General features: G+C 38.9%; 1 protein-coding gene across 3 annotated transcripts in view; it reads left to right on the top strand.

Annotated features, from left to right (window-relative positions):
- Positions 1 to 1,327: 1,327 nt before the first annotated feature.
- Positions 1,328 to 15,976, top strand: part of PEX7 (peroxisomal biogenesis factor 7) — a 50,666-nt gene continuing 36,017 nt past the window's right edge. For all 3 annotated transcript variants that reach the window (XM_042795794.1, XM_032983159.2, XM_042795793.1), the window contains exons 1-5: positions 1,328 to 1,494; positions 2,584 to 2,641; positions 4,120 to 4,270; positions 8,713 to 8,790; positions 9,098 to 9,206. In XM_042795794.1, the coding sequence (XP_042651728.1) occupies positions 1,377 to 1,494; positions 2,584 to 2,641; positions 4,120 to 4,270; positions 8,713 to 8,790; positions 9,098 to 9,206 (514 nt within the window). In that variant the 5' untranslated portion in view covers positions 1,328 to 1,376. The remainder of the gene's footprint in view (positions 1,495 to 2,583; positions 2,642 to 4,119; positions 4,271 to 8,712; positions 8,791 to 9,097; positions 9,207 to 15,976) is intronic.

Genomic DNA, 15,976 nt, shown 5'->3' with positions numbered 1-15,976 from the left:
AGTTGTGAGGCTTTGGGAACTGCTGTGATGATCTAAAGGATACATTAAATTGAGCTTCACTTGCACTGAATCTGAATTGATTTTATTCTAAAATACTGGAGACTGTTTGATAAACATACTTGTTTTCATTTTTACCATGAGATCAAAGAATTAGTAGAATTGTCAAATTCAGTAATCTATATTTGAACACCAGTTTAAGCTATTAGACATTTGTGTGGCTTTACAATAGATTTTTGTAGTCAAGGTTTAGTTTTAAAGATAAGTAGCAGTAACTATCCTCCAAGCTTCATAATGTAACTCCTCCTATAGTAACTATCCTCCAAGGTTCATAATGTAACCTGATTAAATAATATAATTTACCTTTGCTGTACTTTCCAAATGTGTAAAATAATACTTTTGCATTTTTACCTCTACAGACTAACTAATTAGGGTAGTCTGCATCCAACTGGAATAATCTCTGCATCTGTATTTTGAAGTCCTGTATATACACACAAGATAGAATGTAACAAAAGTGGCAGCTGCTGCTCTGCCAAGATGTTTATTTTCTAAGCCTGAATCCCCTCCTTCCTTTCAAAGGCGAAATTCCCACTGACTTCAACAGATGTTGTCACAGGCATAAGAAAACCTGAGTTTGTTCCTTCAAGGACTTCCATGAAGCATAACTGCATCACAAGAATGATAAAATATCCAGATCTACTCAATAAATTAGAGGATGAAATAGCTCAGAAAGGCTTTTTAAAGAGAAAACTGACAGGTGACATACATATTTATGATTTGAAACATCTACATTCAAGCTGATGCACACACAGTGAGCTGATGCATGTCTTTGAAGTACATCAGTGATCTTCTCACTGGAAGGCGATTTTGCAGAATTGTTTATCATGAGAAATGCGCTGCAAGTAGTCAGAGGCCTGGTCTGGGCCAGATGACCTTTAATTATGAATCACACTCGGGTACGTATGAAAGCCTAACCGTGGCAAGCGGTACATCTCTCAGCAGTCCCCCCCAACTCCCCCCCGGGCTGGCAGCTTTCCTCTGATGCGGTCGGAGGACAGGCCTGCACTGAAAGGATCAATCACTGAGGCCCAAGGCTGCAGCTACCCCCTCTGCAGTCGGTCAGAGCGGGACGGCCACCCAAGCCCGGCAGCCTCTGAAGCGGCAGCGGTGCTCTCCGCAGCAGGGCCCCCCGCTGCAGCCCGGAGGGCCGGGGCCGCCGCGGCCTGCCCCGCCGGCAGCGCCCCGGGCCTCCCTCTGCCAGCTCCAAAGATGGCGGCGGCGCCGCAGCTTCAGCACCGCCCGGCGGGCGGGGCGCTTCCGGCAGGTCCGGGCGGGGGCGCGGCGGCGCCTCGGCCGAGGCCCGGGCAGGGGCCGCGGGGATGGCGGGCGGTGCCGGTGTGTTGCGGCTGCCCGGGCTGCACGGCTACGCGGCGGAGTTTTCGCCGTACTGGCCGGGGCGTGTGGCCTGCGCCGCCGCGCAGTACTACGGCATCGCAGGTGCGGGCATGGCGGCGGAGTGTGTGTGTGTGGCGGGGGGGTGAGGGTAGCCGTTAACGGATGCTCCCGGTGGCGGCTCGTGGCTGGAAATCTGGGTGTCCGGAGCGACAGTCAGTGCCTGTAAAAGCGCTTTGGGGTTTTTTTTTCCCTTTCCGTTGCTTTTGCTCTGCTCTGGTACAACGTGTGCTTTCGGTAGGCGGGCCGGGGTTAGCGGCGGAGCGGGCCGCCAGCCCGGTGCTGCCCGCGGGGCCCCGCGCGCCGCCCCGCCGGCGGCTGGCGAACCTCCGAGCCCCGTGCCCGGGCGGTGCGCTGCGCGCGGCCCGCGCTGGGGAGCGCGGGCTCTGCAGGGCCGGTAATGAACGTAGCGACGGCGGCGTGCGGAGTGTGAATGAAAGGACTGAAAACGTTTGCTCCGTAAAATTTTTAGCTGTTCTGGTCTCAGTCGCCGCGTGTCCAGACGGGCCCTGGCGACTCCGCGGTCCCGCCGCGGGGGTGCGCTGAGCCTTCCTCGGCGTTGGGACGTTTTTCATTGCCAGGGACAGTATTGCTCCTGAAAGCGTTCATTTTAAATAAGTTTCTAAATGTGGAATTACATTGACAATATCCCAGTCACATAGGAAGGCATTGTCCATGTGTGTTTGCTTGGAACTGAATTAGTTGTTTCACTTCTGATGAGCTGTGTTTGTATTACTAGATTCAGGGGAGGAAAAAAAAAAAAAAAAAAAAGTGTTAGGTCTGCTATCAAAAAGGTAAAAAGGAACCCGGTGCTGGTATGTCTGTAATGTGAGGCTCATGGGGAAAATGCAGTTAGGCTTTATAAGTGAGTTGTTTCTTTTACAACCTAACCTACAGATATACTGGAATAAAAAACAAAACAAAAAACACAACAAACCAAACCCCCCCAAAACCCAAACCAATCTAATGTAAATGAATTACTGTTTTGGAGAATGTGAGACAACAAGATGTTTGTTTATGCAACTGTTTGGTCTCTTGACTGTATTTGCAGCCTGGAGCTACCTCAGAACTGCAGTAGTTCCTTTTGGCATGGAGGAACTAGTTGTGATGCTTTGTTTTATGTTGCTGGTTTAGGTTGTGGAACTCTGGCAGTGCTGGAACAAAATGAAGTTGGGATTGCTCTGCTCAGGAGGTAACGTAGGTTTATGTTTTATATTTGTAAGAGAAAAACATTATGTATCTATGAGTACAAGACACAACCCATAAAAAGTATTGTATCCATGCTATAGTATCTACTGAATACATGTCTTTGTATTTACTTACAAATGAATGTGTTTGTATTTACATACAAGTTATAGGCTTATATTGCATAGATTTTATAGTAGGTAGTAATCTGGATTGCACCCTTTCTGGAGTGTAAACCATTTTATAGAAAACTGACAGTGTAAATTAAAAGCAGCCTCTCTGCCCTAACTTGAAATGGAAAGTTTTAGCTTTAGTGCATTACCACCTAAATCTATGTCCTGTTGATTGATTTATACTGAAAATAGAGCAGGAAGCTGCATAAAGTAAAGGAAATCATTCCTAGGAGATCCAGTATTGTAAGGGTTTGAGAGGAGGTTGATTTGTGTTCTGAGTGGGAGGAGGAGAAAGGTTAGGAAGGAGGTGGTTTGATACTTGACCATCATTGACCTAATTTTTTTTCAAAGAAAGTTTTGAAACAGCAATTGTTTAGATTAAGAAGGCTGAAATAGAAATATTTAACAAATAATCACATTCAGATAAACTTCTTAAAATTCATAATTATAAAACAAGAGTGTTTGGAGCTGTTCAGTGCTCTGTAAATTCTGTTAAGTGCTCTGGTTTAGTATTGTTCATTTCTATGTTTCCGGTGACTCCACATATTTTGTGGTAGAAAGTCCTGTAACTTCCTGAGCAGTAAACTGTGTAATTTTCTGTATCAAAACGTTCTGTATTTCATTCATCATTACTGCAGGGTGCCATGAAGTTTAACCTGAGCTTAGCTGAACCATCAGTGAAAGGGGGGTAAATAAAGGCATATTTACCATCAGATAACAGCACGATTATTGGTAGTTGTTGCAGAGCAACTAATATATGGTGTCAGATCCCATATGATGAATTGTCAGTGTGAAAGCTCTTTTACAGGACTGTAGAGATCTTTAGGATGTTCATGACTGTCTTTCTGTTGGCTTTTCATTGTGACTCAGCTTGCTAATGCTGTTCTGAAATGGATAGAGCTCTCCCAACACAGTTTTATTTCTTTGTTTACCACAGTTGTTACGGACAAAGGGTTTCTACCTCTGTAGCAACATTCTGGAGAAACTGTAGATCAGACTGAGACATCTGGTACCTCTGTCTCTATTTGCCTGGCAAGCTTAATACTGAAATGACATTTCATTCTGTGTGTGTGAAAGGTCCTTGGCTCATTTGTGCTTTAACTTAATCAACCTATTCAGACATGCAGTTGTAAAAGTTGAGATTATAACAATTAATCTACTTGTAAGGAGATTTACTGGAAACTCAAATAATAAAAATTCTGTTTAGAATGGTAAAGAGGGTGATTTAAAGAAATACTGTCTTGCATATAACTAGTCCAGACTTTTATGTCACACTTTCTCATGGACAAATATCTTCATTGTTCTGATTTAGTTTTGACTGGAATGATGGCCTGTTTGATGTGACCTGGAGTGAGAATAATGAACATGTGTTGATCACTTCTAGTGGAGATGGATCTCTGCAAATCTGGGATACAGCTAAAACCAAAGGTCCTCTGCAAGTCTATAAGGAGCACACTCAAGAGGTAAACTGGGCAAACTTGAAAAATTTAAGGATGATCTAATGTTTGAAGTATTGCAAGATTTATTTGCGGACTTATAATCAAAAGTAGGTTTTATCTATTTTTAAACTTTGTTTGTGTTTGTGGTTTGAATTTATAACTTAACGTTATTTTGAATATGAAGTGAATTACTTGTGCGTTTTCATGTGTACATTCGTATGCTGTAGTAGGTACCACTTAATTACATAAATCTAATATGTTCAGAAATAGTGTTTGTGGTTTCTTATAGGCTAAGTAATCATTGGATTCTGTGGAAGTACTGCAGTCATTCTGTGATTTTTATAGAGCATTATTGGAGAGGCCTAGATCGGACAGCTCATGTATATAGTAGTATTATCTTTGAGGTTATAGTGTGATACACATTATGCTGATCCTTAGGACTTCTGTTGTACCTGGGAACTGCTTATCCTTCTCCATCCTAGCATCTGTGAGGTCCTACTCAAATAACTTTAGTCAAATATTGGGACAGCATGTATGTTTTTTAGCCTTGGTTTGATACCATTGCATTTGATTTTCTTAAAATCTCAGTTTCTTTATGCAGTACAGTATGGGTAGAGAAGAATGTTATATGCATGTTCATAAATGTATTTGTATATTTTTAAGGACGTGTATACTTATCTTCCCCCAAGTGATTTTTCTGTACTTTTCACCATACTTTCCTTTTAACTCTCCACTTGCTTCTGTCAAGTCTGAACTTTAGATGCAATCAGTTTTAGCCTGAATTGCTGACATTTTGTCAAAATTACATAAATCTGAATAAAATAACCTAGTAGATATGTAGTCAATAAAAAATGATGGAAGTAATCCAGTTTTGTATTCACAAAATCTTCAAGATTTTTTCAGATATGAAGCACAAAGCTAAAACAGTGTCTGCAGTTACATGACAGTCTGTCTTCTGTACCTTATTTCTTTGTAATTTTCCTGCTTTGGTTTAATACATGTACTATGTAAATAAAGAATTTTGAGAGATGAGTTTGTAGTTGTGACCAGGATTTTATGAGAGTGTTCAAAGGTTGATGGTGGTAACAGAAAGATGTAGGCAAATCACAGTACAGATTTTTTTTTGTCTCTCTCATTTTCCCATTGAAATTCAGTCCATTAGTTAATTTTGGTTCTGCTACACCATCTGTTGTTTGTGAAGTAAACATTTCTGTGTCCAAGTCTTAGTTTAGCAGGTGTCGTGGGGAGGTGGACACATTTAGCCATGAGTTAGAAAGACAGTATAGGACACATGGGCTGAGTGTTTGTGGTGAGATATGAAAGGTTTGTATTGATTCTTTATAAACATGCATTAAGAGGATAGATCTCAGAGAGAATATACCTAATAGTTTGTGGTAAACACTGGCAGACAGTGCTCTTTAAAATGATTGATTACCTTCCTAATCCTTAATCCCTGTCTGACATTTCCAATGAGAGTTTTGTCACTGTACCTTATTATAGTTCTAATTCAAAATTGACAGGGATCTGCTTCTTGTTTTCTAAATGAGATCATTGTCCCTCTTCACAAAGAATGTGCATTTTTAATTTAAAAGCGCATCTTTATTATCAAAGGACAATGAATTTTATTCCAGCACTTACCAACTGCTGAATCTCATTAATAAATAAGTTTAATTTACTTTGGTTTTGATGAAGTCTCACTGGAATGTGAGACTATAGAATGCCTGAATTGAATTTGTATTGTAAAGTGAGCCTGAACATTTATTTTGAATGATTTTTTTATGTTTTTACATACGTTTTTTCATCATCTTTTCATCTTGCCTGAGGCATTTCTTGCTGCTGTTCAGGCATAAACTAGTGTTAATGTATTTTATGATCGAAGATAAAGCACTAAAAGATTAACAGCTAAGGTTTATGCTGTGTTATTAGTCTTTCCCAGTTGCTCAACATGGCTTCTATTGAAGCGTCTGTAAATTTATGTTGGATGGTAGCATGAAAAGGAAAGAAGAATAAAAGTGAACCTTACGTGGTTCTCCACACGTCCTTCTTTTCATTCTCTTCCCATTACCTGGACCTGGCACACGCCAAATGGGAAATAGCTCTTGCTTTTTCTGAGCCTGTTGTCTGTTCTGTTTGTAACTGTTGCCTGAAGGAGAATTTGCCCAGGTCCCTTTGCCTCTGATGCAGCTGCAGAGTGCTGAGCAGTCCAGCCGTGTCTGCCATATGTATACAGATCTGTGTCACAACACATGTTCAACAGATCTATGTGTTGATAGGTCACGAGTGAGCTGTGAGCCATATGTGCACTTTGCCTTATCTGTGCCGTAGATCTGATGCATCCCAGCTATGTGGGGCTAGGTGAATTGTGTGACCCAGGTGCATGTTTCTCAGAGACATATTTCTTTCTGTTAAATTTTGGACGTGAATATGAAAGCCAAAGGCTTCAACTGAGCTGATTTCATAGGGCTGTTGTGTGAAAGGGGCATACTGTGTAGAGATTCATTTAGGGGCATTTCCAAACAGCAACAGTTTAGGAGTTGAACACAGTCTGTCACACAGGTTGAGGGGGAAGGAGAGAGGCTAATGTTTGTGAGGACCTCGGGAGCCAGTTTGGAGAACCATGATATCTTCCATTCTTAAAATATGAGCAGATACTTCTCGTGTCTCCTTTGTTATGATTTTAATAGGAGGAGTCAGGTTGAAAGGAAGGGTGTTTTAATGAGTTATAGTACTGGTAGTTAGCTGACAGAAAAGCCAAGAGGTTAAAGGCATGGTTTGGAAAAACAAACAAAAGCATTACATCTCAGTTTGTTACTTGGCTTTTGTCAAGTACTGTCTGAGTGTCTTGTACATTTGGTGCCAGAGCAATATGCCTTTCAGTATATGGGAAGCAGGACATTGTACAATAAAAAAGGAAAGTTGTGGATAATATACTTCTTCTCTGTGGGCAGGGGTTACCTTCCACTTATGGGAAATAAGCAAATAGATGAAGAAGTTAATTTTAGCTGGATCTTTCATGGATTGAAATATTTCTTAGGAAAGAAAAATGCGCAGAAGTAGATAAATGATACTTCATTTTCCTTTCTCATACAGGATACTTTCCACAGAAGACTTTGACTTTTGCTGTTTTTTTTTTGTTTGTTTGTTTGTTTGTTTGTTTGTTTTATTTTTCCAATCCAGCTTCTCTGCTTTTTTGTCTGGTGATACAGGTCCAAACATTTTCACCTTAAAAACAGGGTCACTGTCATTTAATGCACAATTCCATTGAATCAAGACAAACACAGCATCTGATATGTTGACTTGCAGACTAGATCCAGTGCCGTGCTAAAACTAGATAGTCCTAGCTGGAGTACAAATCCTCAGTGGTTAGTGGCCCGACTGTTTGGAACAGCACCACCTACTACTGGTAGGTAGTGGCCACGTTTCTGAGAAGTGTCATGGAAGGTCTGACTGGGTCAGGAGGTAAAGCAAAGGAACGATTTCAGTGCTAAGTTGGAGAAATATTAGCTGAAACAGTTCATGTCCCATCACAACTTATTGAGCCATTTTGGTGTGAGGCAGAACTAGACAGAATAGAAGGTACCTTCCATCATGTAGATAAAGATACAGCGCATTTGAAGATGGAAGTTGTACAGGCTCTTGATACTTTCAGATTTGAAGGTTTGAAGTAATTTAAAGATCTACTTTAGAGCGTTTGTTTTAGTTGAGACGGCAGAGCTGAAAAATCAGCGGTGAAGGATAGAATTAAGCTATTCTCTGTCAAGGTGGGGACCAACTCCACCCCAACAGAATAAACTATCAGAGGGAGCTGATTTCTACTACACAGTAAAAAGAAATTTGTTAATAGCTGAAATTAGTCATGAGAGAAGTTGAGTTTTTAATTTTATTGTAATTCAGTGTATTAATGATAAGAAGAGAGTGTCATAGAACCCAGAAAAGATGAAAATCAGGAGTATTTTATAGCATGTATTTCTTATAAGAATTACACATAAAAGAGCATTTATTGTAAGTCAGCTAAAACTTCAAAATAAGCTCTGAAGAAAGATGGCATTTACATTGCTAGCAATTAGAAACTGTAGATATTTGAATAAAATTGGATCAGAGTTAAGAAAACAGTCTGAATTATGGCTTTTTGGAATGGTAGAAACATCTACTGATTTTGAATCTATGTGGATTTTGTTATGATTTTTTTTTTTTTTCTCCCCTTCTCCATTTTGGCCTATCTATACCTTTTTTGGATACTTTTCTGAGCCTATCTGTACCTTTAATGCCAGACTGAGATGTTAAATTTATTTTTTGTTTAGGTAAATGGTATTGTTGACAGCTTTGTGGTGCTTGACTGGTATGTTTTTTAGCTGACTACAAAACAGTCTGCAAATCCAAGTCTATTTCATGAAACTTTGGCTAATTAGAATCTTAAACTTGTATTCTAATGCTCTTTCTAAACTAGGCTGTTATATTGTTTATAGGCATATAGTGTTGACTGGAGCCAAACTAGAGGAGAGCAGCTAGTGGTGTCTGGTTCATGGGATCAAACAGCCAAGCTGGTATGTTGGTTTTCTGCTGAAGGCGATAAATGTGATTTGTTTTGGATCTAATAGTTCTTTGTGTTAAGAAACAGCATTGATTCAATTTTCCTCTTTATTTTTACACTGAGGCTGAAATTATGTTTTAACTGAGGTGTTGGTTTAACCCTCAGTTCATAACAGTTTAAGTATACAAATGCTTTTCATTATACATGGTAAAAAGAAGTTCCTTTAGTCCTTCCTATATGTATAGAGCTTTTTTATGTATGAAACCCTTTCCTTTCTAACTGAATGTGTACCTCAACAGTTTTCTTTTCACTTTATTCAGTGGGATCCAGCTGTGGGGAAGTCATTATGCACTTTTAAAGGCCACGAAGGGGTCATTTACAGCACTATATGGTCTCCACACATCCCAGGTTGTTTTGCATCTGCCTCAGGTAAACATGATGGTAAAGGGGTTCTCACAACGAAAAACCTTGTATGTTATTGGGTTAGTTCAGCACTTTGTCCAGCAGATGGTAGTGTGTTTCATACATAAAAATGGAAGAAGGAAAGATGAAGTATTGCTGCAGCTGGATTTGTAGGTTCTGTTACATTTGTAAATCATCCTCTTGGCCATTTAAACAGTGATCAGCAGTTTTCTAGCAGTCACTTCAGTGACCTTGTGGCAATTTTTTCTGTTATTTATGTAGCTGTCTTCCATTCACCTCACTCTTGTTATTGACCACTAAATCATGTTATATGCTTTATTTTATGTTCTGGTTTACATTTTTGTTCAAATTATTTCAAGTGTCAGTAGACTTAGCTCTGTGAGAGGCATAGTTCCTGTTGAACTGTTTTAAGTACTGCTGGAGAGCTCTGCCTTGTTCTTTGCAACAGGTAATCATCAGTTTTACTTTTCTGCTTTGGCCAGTGCTATGCATCTTGCTGGTCAATACAGTCATAGTTGAGTTGGGTGTACCTAGCAGCAAAGAGACATGGACATGTATGGTGAAGTGACAGTGTTTTCCAAACAATGTTCCTGCTCCAGAGTCACAAGGAGAGGATCTCTGGTGTGATGCCTGGAGCCTAACTGCTGACTGACTGGGCGAGGGATCCTGTGAGCCACTGTGAGTTTGCTTGTGAAATAGCAGTAACACACAGCCTTAACATAAATACTGATAGATTAAGTCCAGTGGCTTAAATTTCTCTGATTCAAAGTCTGTTTGACTTCTGTACTGTTTTAAATAGAAATTGTTTAGCTTTTATATCAAGAGGGTAAGCAAGTATAAATATGTTTTCCTGTTATCAAAGCTAAAGAGAAACAGTGAGTACACACAAATATTGGTCTTCCCTATATCATGGGAAGTTTGGTGAAAAAGTGCACACAGCTTTCATAAACTGTCAGTCTGGCTATTTCCATCTGACTCTGCTTGTAGAGTTGAACTAGAATGATTAACAAGTTTCCATGTGTTTGTTCTAACATAGTAGCACTTGGAAGCCAGATGCTGGAGCACAGATATTTCCTACTTATTTGAAAAGATATTGAGGTAGCACTTAGTGAGGTACCTATGTAATGGGACGTGCAGAAACTTACAGGACTGAGCCCTGTATCCTGTATGAACAGTTCTTATGGAATGCAGCTGTATAGTACAAAATACTATCAAAGTACCACTTGGTCAAATGTAAGGGGAGAAAACAGTGCTTAGTGTTTTTTGCAAATTCTAGGGGGTGTTATGATTTCTTTAAAATAGTCCTGCTTCAGGAACCTCCCCTCCATGGTAATCTTACTCATACAAAATTTCTGACATTTCAGATGAACAAAAGGCTTTACTGATCTAGCTAGTTATTTCAAATTTGACTCTCTAGGCTATGAAGCCAAACTGTCTTCTATATATTGCCACTAAATAATTTTGGGAAACACTGATTGTTAGGTCCTGTATGTGGTGGTACTTAAATTGGGTACAGAATTGTTCTGTTCTTTGAATGACTCAATGGGTGCAGCTGTTGGAAGTTTTAACTAGGACACTAAAGAGTTCCTAATATTCTGTGAATTTTACTCTGACTACTGAAAGAGACTAACATATACTGCTGGAGCCTGAAGCTAATTGCAGTCAGTTTTCACCAACTGATGACTTCATAGTACTCTATAAGAAAAACAACACACACAACAGACACTATTTTTCTTATGTAAGTACTACTCAAGTGTGAAATAAAAAAACCTTAGCATAATGCTAGGTGTAGAATCATTAGGTAATAGAAAATGAAGTCTTCAAAATGATGGTGAACTTTGTTATGGTTACTGAAATAAAACATCTGGCGTGCTTCTAAATGAAATAACTTCAAACCAGAGATCTTGCATAGAAATCATGACATGCTGATGTGGAAAAGGTTTCTTTGTTTGTGTTTTGGTTTTAGTTTACATTGGAATTTTCCTGTCATTTGATTAGATTACTTGACTACAAAAAATGCACGTTGGGAGTTTTTTCTCTGGTCAGCAGGATTGTAAATAATAGAAGTACTCATGGCACTTACATCCAGAACTAGAGGGTCATTTCCTTATTGTAAGAAAGGTATATCAGCCAGTTTATGTTCAGAGAGTTTACTTCACTGTTCAGTGTTTAATGGCATTCTACTCTGTCAGTCAAGATATGTGATGAAAGTCAAGTGGAACTGTTCAGGGAGGCTGGACCTCCTTATTTGAAACTTGCTATGATCCACATACTTTATAAAGATGACATAAAATTATGGGACAGAAAGCTTAATTTCACTGATGACTGATCTTCTATTAAGCTAAAGTTGGAGCTGGAGAAAAACTGCAATCTCAACATTGATAGTACTTTGTCGTATTTACAGCTGTTCCCTTCTTTGATACACTTGCTTGTAAGGATTAACCTGAAGTTTTGTTGTCTCTTGCAACTTGGTGTTGTCTTGAAAATTAGTAAATGAAAATGTGTCTGGAGGGAAACTGTTTGTACTCCCTTTCATCTCTCTTGGTTTTTTAAACTTCTTGAGACAATAGCTTTTTGAAGGGTATTGGAACATCTCCTTTTTGAAGGAGGCTGCACTGCTTTAGGATTGTAGTGTGTGTGTTTATTTCTCTTGCTCCTCCTGTCCCCTTTCTCATCCCACCTCACACATACCTACTCACAACCACATACTTACTTATCTCTTAATAGTATAAAGTCTTAGTACTTCAGACCAGAAATAGACTGTTTCATGTTGCAACATCTTCAATTTTGCATGTGTTAGTAAAATAAGTTAGATATGTTGTTTACCATAGATTGGAAAAAATGTTGGTCTTAATGTTTCCAATGTAACAAAATTTAAGTACAACTTCTTTTTTTTTTTTTTTATTTTCTCTAATTTTAAAGAAAATGAGCAAGAGGGAAGGAGGAGGTTTAGGAACGTTTTGCATGCCTCACCACTGCCCTTTTTCTGCCTTAATTTGAATCCACAGATGCCAACAGAAGTCTAATTTCCACTTAACTATTTAGTTTGTGAACACTGAAAACAGAAAACCACACACAACTGCAAGCCACAGTAAAATAGCTGCTCAGAAGGACCCTTACGTACCTAGGCAACTTTTACCTCAAGCTAGTAAGGTTAAATCTTTGCTTTTGGAACATGATTTTTTTTTTCTTAAACTATTATGAGACTAGAAAAAAAGAAACTGAAGTCTGCAATATAAAGCAGCTGAAAAATAATTTGATACAAAATGTGGTTACTTTGCTTCAGTAAGTCTCCCAACTGAATACATACAGGAAAACTAAGTTTGTCTGCAGTGAACAGTAAAATGCAATTGAATTACGGAAGATCAATATGTGTGATGCTTCAGTTAAGTTAGCTTTTATTCAGCATCTAATAAACTTTCATTTAACATTTAAAGGGATGTATGAGGTACTTTACAAGGCTGTTGTCTTCATGTACAATCATTTGTACTCTCAAAGAGCAAGAAAATGACTTTTTTTTTTTTTTTGTTTGAAATTGGGAGTTAATAGTAGCAGAACAAACTGTTAATTCTGTATATGTAAATAACTGCTGTTACGATGTCAGTAACAATTTCTGAGCTGATAAGATAAGCTGGATGTGCAGGTGTACGTGCAGCACCAAACCAGAGCCCTGGTAAATGTCTGCCTCCCGCTGAAAAACACAGTGGTGTGGAAAATGTCACTAAAGAAGTGACATAAATGTTTAACAGCATCATCATGGCTAAAAGGGTTTAATGAGTCATTGTGTCATTTGCCCAGAAGGGGTGGGGTTTTTTTTGTTGTTGTTTTGTGTTTTGGTTTGGTTTGTTTTTTTTCACCAGGGATCAAGTTGGTGAGGAGCATGTAAAGAAAGTGGCAGATGCACCCATGAGTATATAGTCAAAAGTAAATCAGTTCTTCTAAATGATTCTCAATAACTGCAGAGCAATAGGCCTTGATGGGTCCTGTGGCTTGTAAAGAAAGCATCCTTTATAGTATCAACTGTTTTTATTGCTCTTTAACAGTGGGAAGTAACTAATGAATACCATTTTACTCCTATCTGCGTAACTGTAGTATTCTTCAATACAGATATGACACTGGCAAATGAAAATATGAATATTTTGGATTTGACAAAGCTCAGATTTAGAATGCCTGCTAGCTTTTAGCTATGAGGACCTCAGTTTTAGTGCTGCATTTATTTTTAAACCATTACTATGTTCCTTAAGTTTACCGATCAGTGCAGATAGATAGTTTTCATAACATCGTAAACAAATTGTGAGTAAAGGAGTGTTTCTTAAATCTGCAAGATAACATCTGTGTTCATCAGTATTTAGATCAATTAATTGTAATCTTTGCTCAAAGACTTATTTTTCAGACTGGAAGTCCAGACTGAAAAATTTTCTCATACCGCAACAAAGTGTGATCATTTGTGAGAAATTTTTATTACGTTGACAAAAGTATTGAGGAACTGTAGCTTTGCTGGTTTACAAATTAACTTGTAAATCCAGCCTCCCCTCTTTGTAAACCCTTGCATTCAGTGCTAGACTTTAAGGTTAATGTTGAAAAATATTGTTTATCTCGTATTCTGTCTTATTGCCAGCCCTGACATGGTGAGTTGCCTTTTAAAAAGTTTGTCTTCTTGCCTACTGGTTTCTTAGTGACAAATCTGTATAGTTAAGGGGTTTTCAAGCTGTAGTTTCATAAATCAACTGGCATGTAGTCTTGGCACACCTTTCTATGGGATCTGAATTGTGAAAGAAAACTAAAAATGAACAAATTATTTTGCCTTAAATAATGAGCTGGGGAAGGTGTACATCTACTAAGAGGATGGTTACTGAATTAGTTGTAAGGGAACAGCCTTGAGTGCAGCTCCTCAATAAATAGGTGTTTTCCATGTATAAGTTTCTGCACTGAATTTGAGGTTGTCAGGTCTTTTGACTAAAGCTTTCCGAAGCTTCAGCTTACATTCCTGCTTCAGAAGTAGAACAAGGCAAATCAAGGAGCTGTTGGGGAGTGAGGCTTGCAGACAAGTAATTCCAAAGATGTCTGTGTTTGTTCAGGTTCCTAAAAAACTGAAGGAAATGATCTGTTCTGCTATGACAGTGGTTTGTCATGAGTTCCAAAACACTTTACTAGAGGTTTATATTCCACTAGTTTGTGTGTAGTGTGGGTCCACTCTTTGCCTCTTATGAGTTCTTTCCTGGTTATTTGCTTTTTGGATGTGCTAGAAAAAATGTCATCATGAACAAGCTTCAAGGCTTTGCAAAACTTGGTCATTTTTGGAATCCAAGTCCTCAAGGGATAAAAATGAGAGACTTCAGTTTACTTCGTGGTACCTTGTACAATTTGAGCATTTAGAGAGCAAACTGATTACTGAGTTACTGTGTTTTGTTGCAGTTTAGCTAAACTGATGTTTATGCTAGAAGCTATTAAGTTACACCTTGCTTGCTTACTTTGTTGTGTCAAATCTGTGTGCTGAAGTGAGGTGGGTGTTTTCATTTGCAGTCTTACTTCAAGTGCAGTATTGAATTCATCTGAGTCTTGTGCTCAGTAAGCTTTACTAAATCAACCTCTAATGTGCAAGCTGAAATATTTCTCAGGAAATGAGTTTGGCCCTCAACTTATAGTACATGCTAACCATAGTAAAGTATTGTATGCAGCACATGCTAGACTATAAAGCACTTTAAGGTCCTAATATTTTATATTAGAATCTCATATTGTAAAATAATAGTTTAGGGTTGAGAAGAAAAATGCAGTAACAGTTTTTTTACAGTGAATTAATATGTTTTGGGACAGTTGGGTTGGAGTTGGGTATCTAGCTAATATTGCCATTTGCGGAAGAATGTTTTAATAGTAAGTCATGTTAGGTAAATTTTGAAATAAAAATTTTGTCCCAGGATTTGATTTATATTTAATCATCTTAGAAAACACTGAAATAAAAAGTTTTCACTGATTTTTCAGAAAAAGACTCTGTTGAGGTCTTTTCTGAAGTAACTTGAAGGTCTTTTGATATTTAGCTTTACAGCATTTTGTATCAGCCTGAAAAATTACCAGTTGAAAAGTATGTTTCCACTGGTAGTTATGTTTACTTGATATCTAGGTTGTGCTACATGGAAATAGATTTTGTGCATTCAGTAGAGTCCTGTTGGATGATTTAAATAAAGCTGCTATTTGTGTCACTCTGTTTCTGTCTATTTGTGTGGAATCTCATAAGCTTTATTAAGCCTGTTCTAGGTTCGCTTATACTATTATCGTGGTTTAACCCCAGCCAGCAACTAAGCCCCACCCAGCCGCTCGCTCACTCCCCGCTCCTGCAGTGGGATGGAGGGAGAATCGGAAGAGTAAAAGTGAGAAGGTGACAGTTTAACAGTGAAAGCAAAAGCTGCGCACATAAGCAAAGCAAAACAAGGAATTCATTCACCACTCTCCGTGGGCAGGCGGGTGCTCAGCCATCCCCAGGGCTTCATCACACATAAGAGTTACTTGGGAAGACAAACACCATCACTCTGAATGTTCCCCTTTTCTTCTGACCCCCAGCTTTATATGCTGAGCATGACATCATACAGTATGGAATATCCCTTGGGTCAGTTGGGGTCAGCTGTCCCAGCTGTGTCCCCTCCCAACTCCTTGTGCACCCCCAGCCCACTCACTGATGGGGTGCAGTGAGAAGCTGAAAAGTCATTGGCTCTGTGTAAGCACTGCCCAGCAACAATGAAAACATCCCTGTGTCAATAACATTATTCTCATCCTAAATCCAA

This window comes from Tyto alba, unplaced genomic scaffold (genome assembly GCF_018691265.1).
Source record: "Tyto alba isolate M040663 unplaced genomic scaffold, T.alba_DEE_v4.0 Super-Scaffold_22, whole genome shotgun sequence".
NCBI classification, from domain to species: domain Eukaryota; kingdom Metazoa; phylum Chordata; class Aves; order Strigiformes; family Tytonidae; genus Tyto; species Tyto alba.
This window is presented reverse-complemented; position numbering and strand designations above follow the sequence as displayed.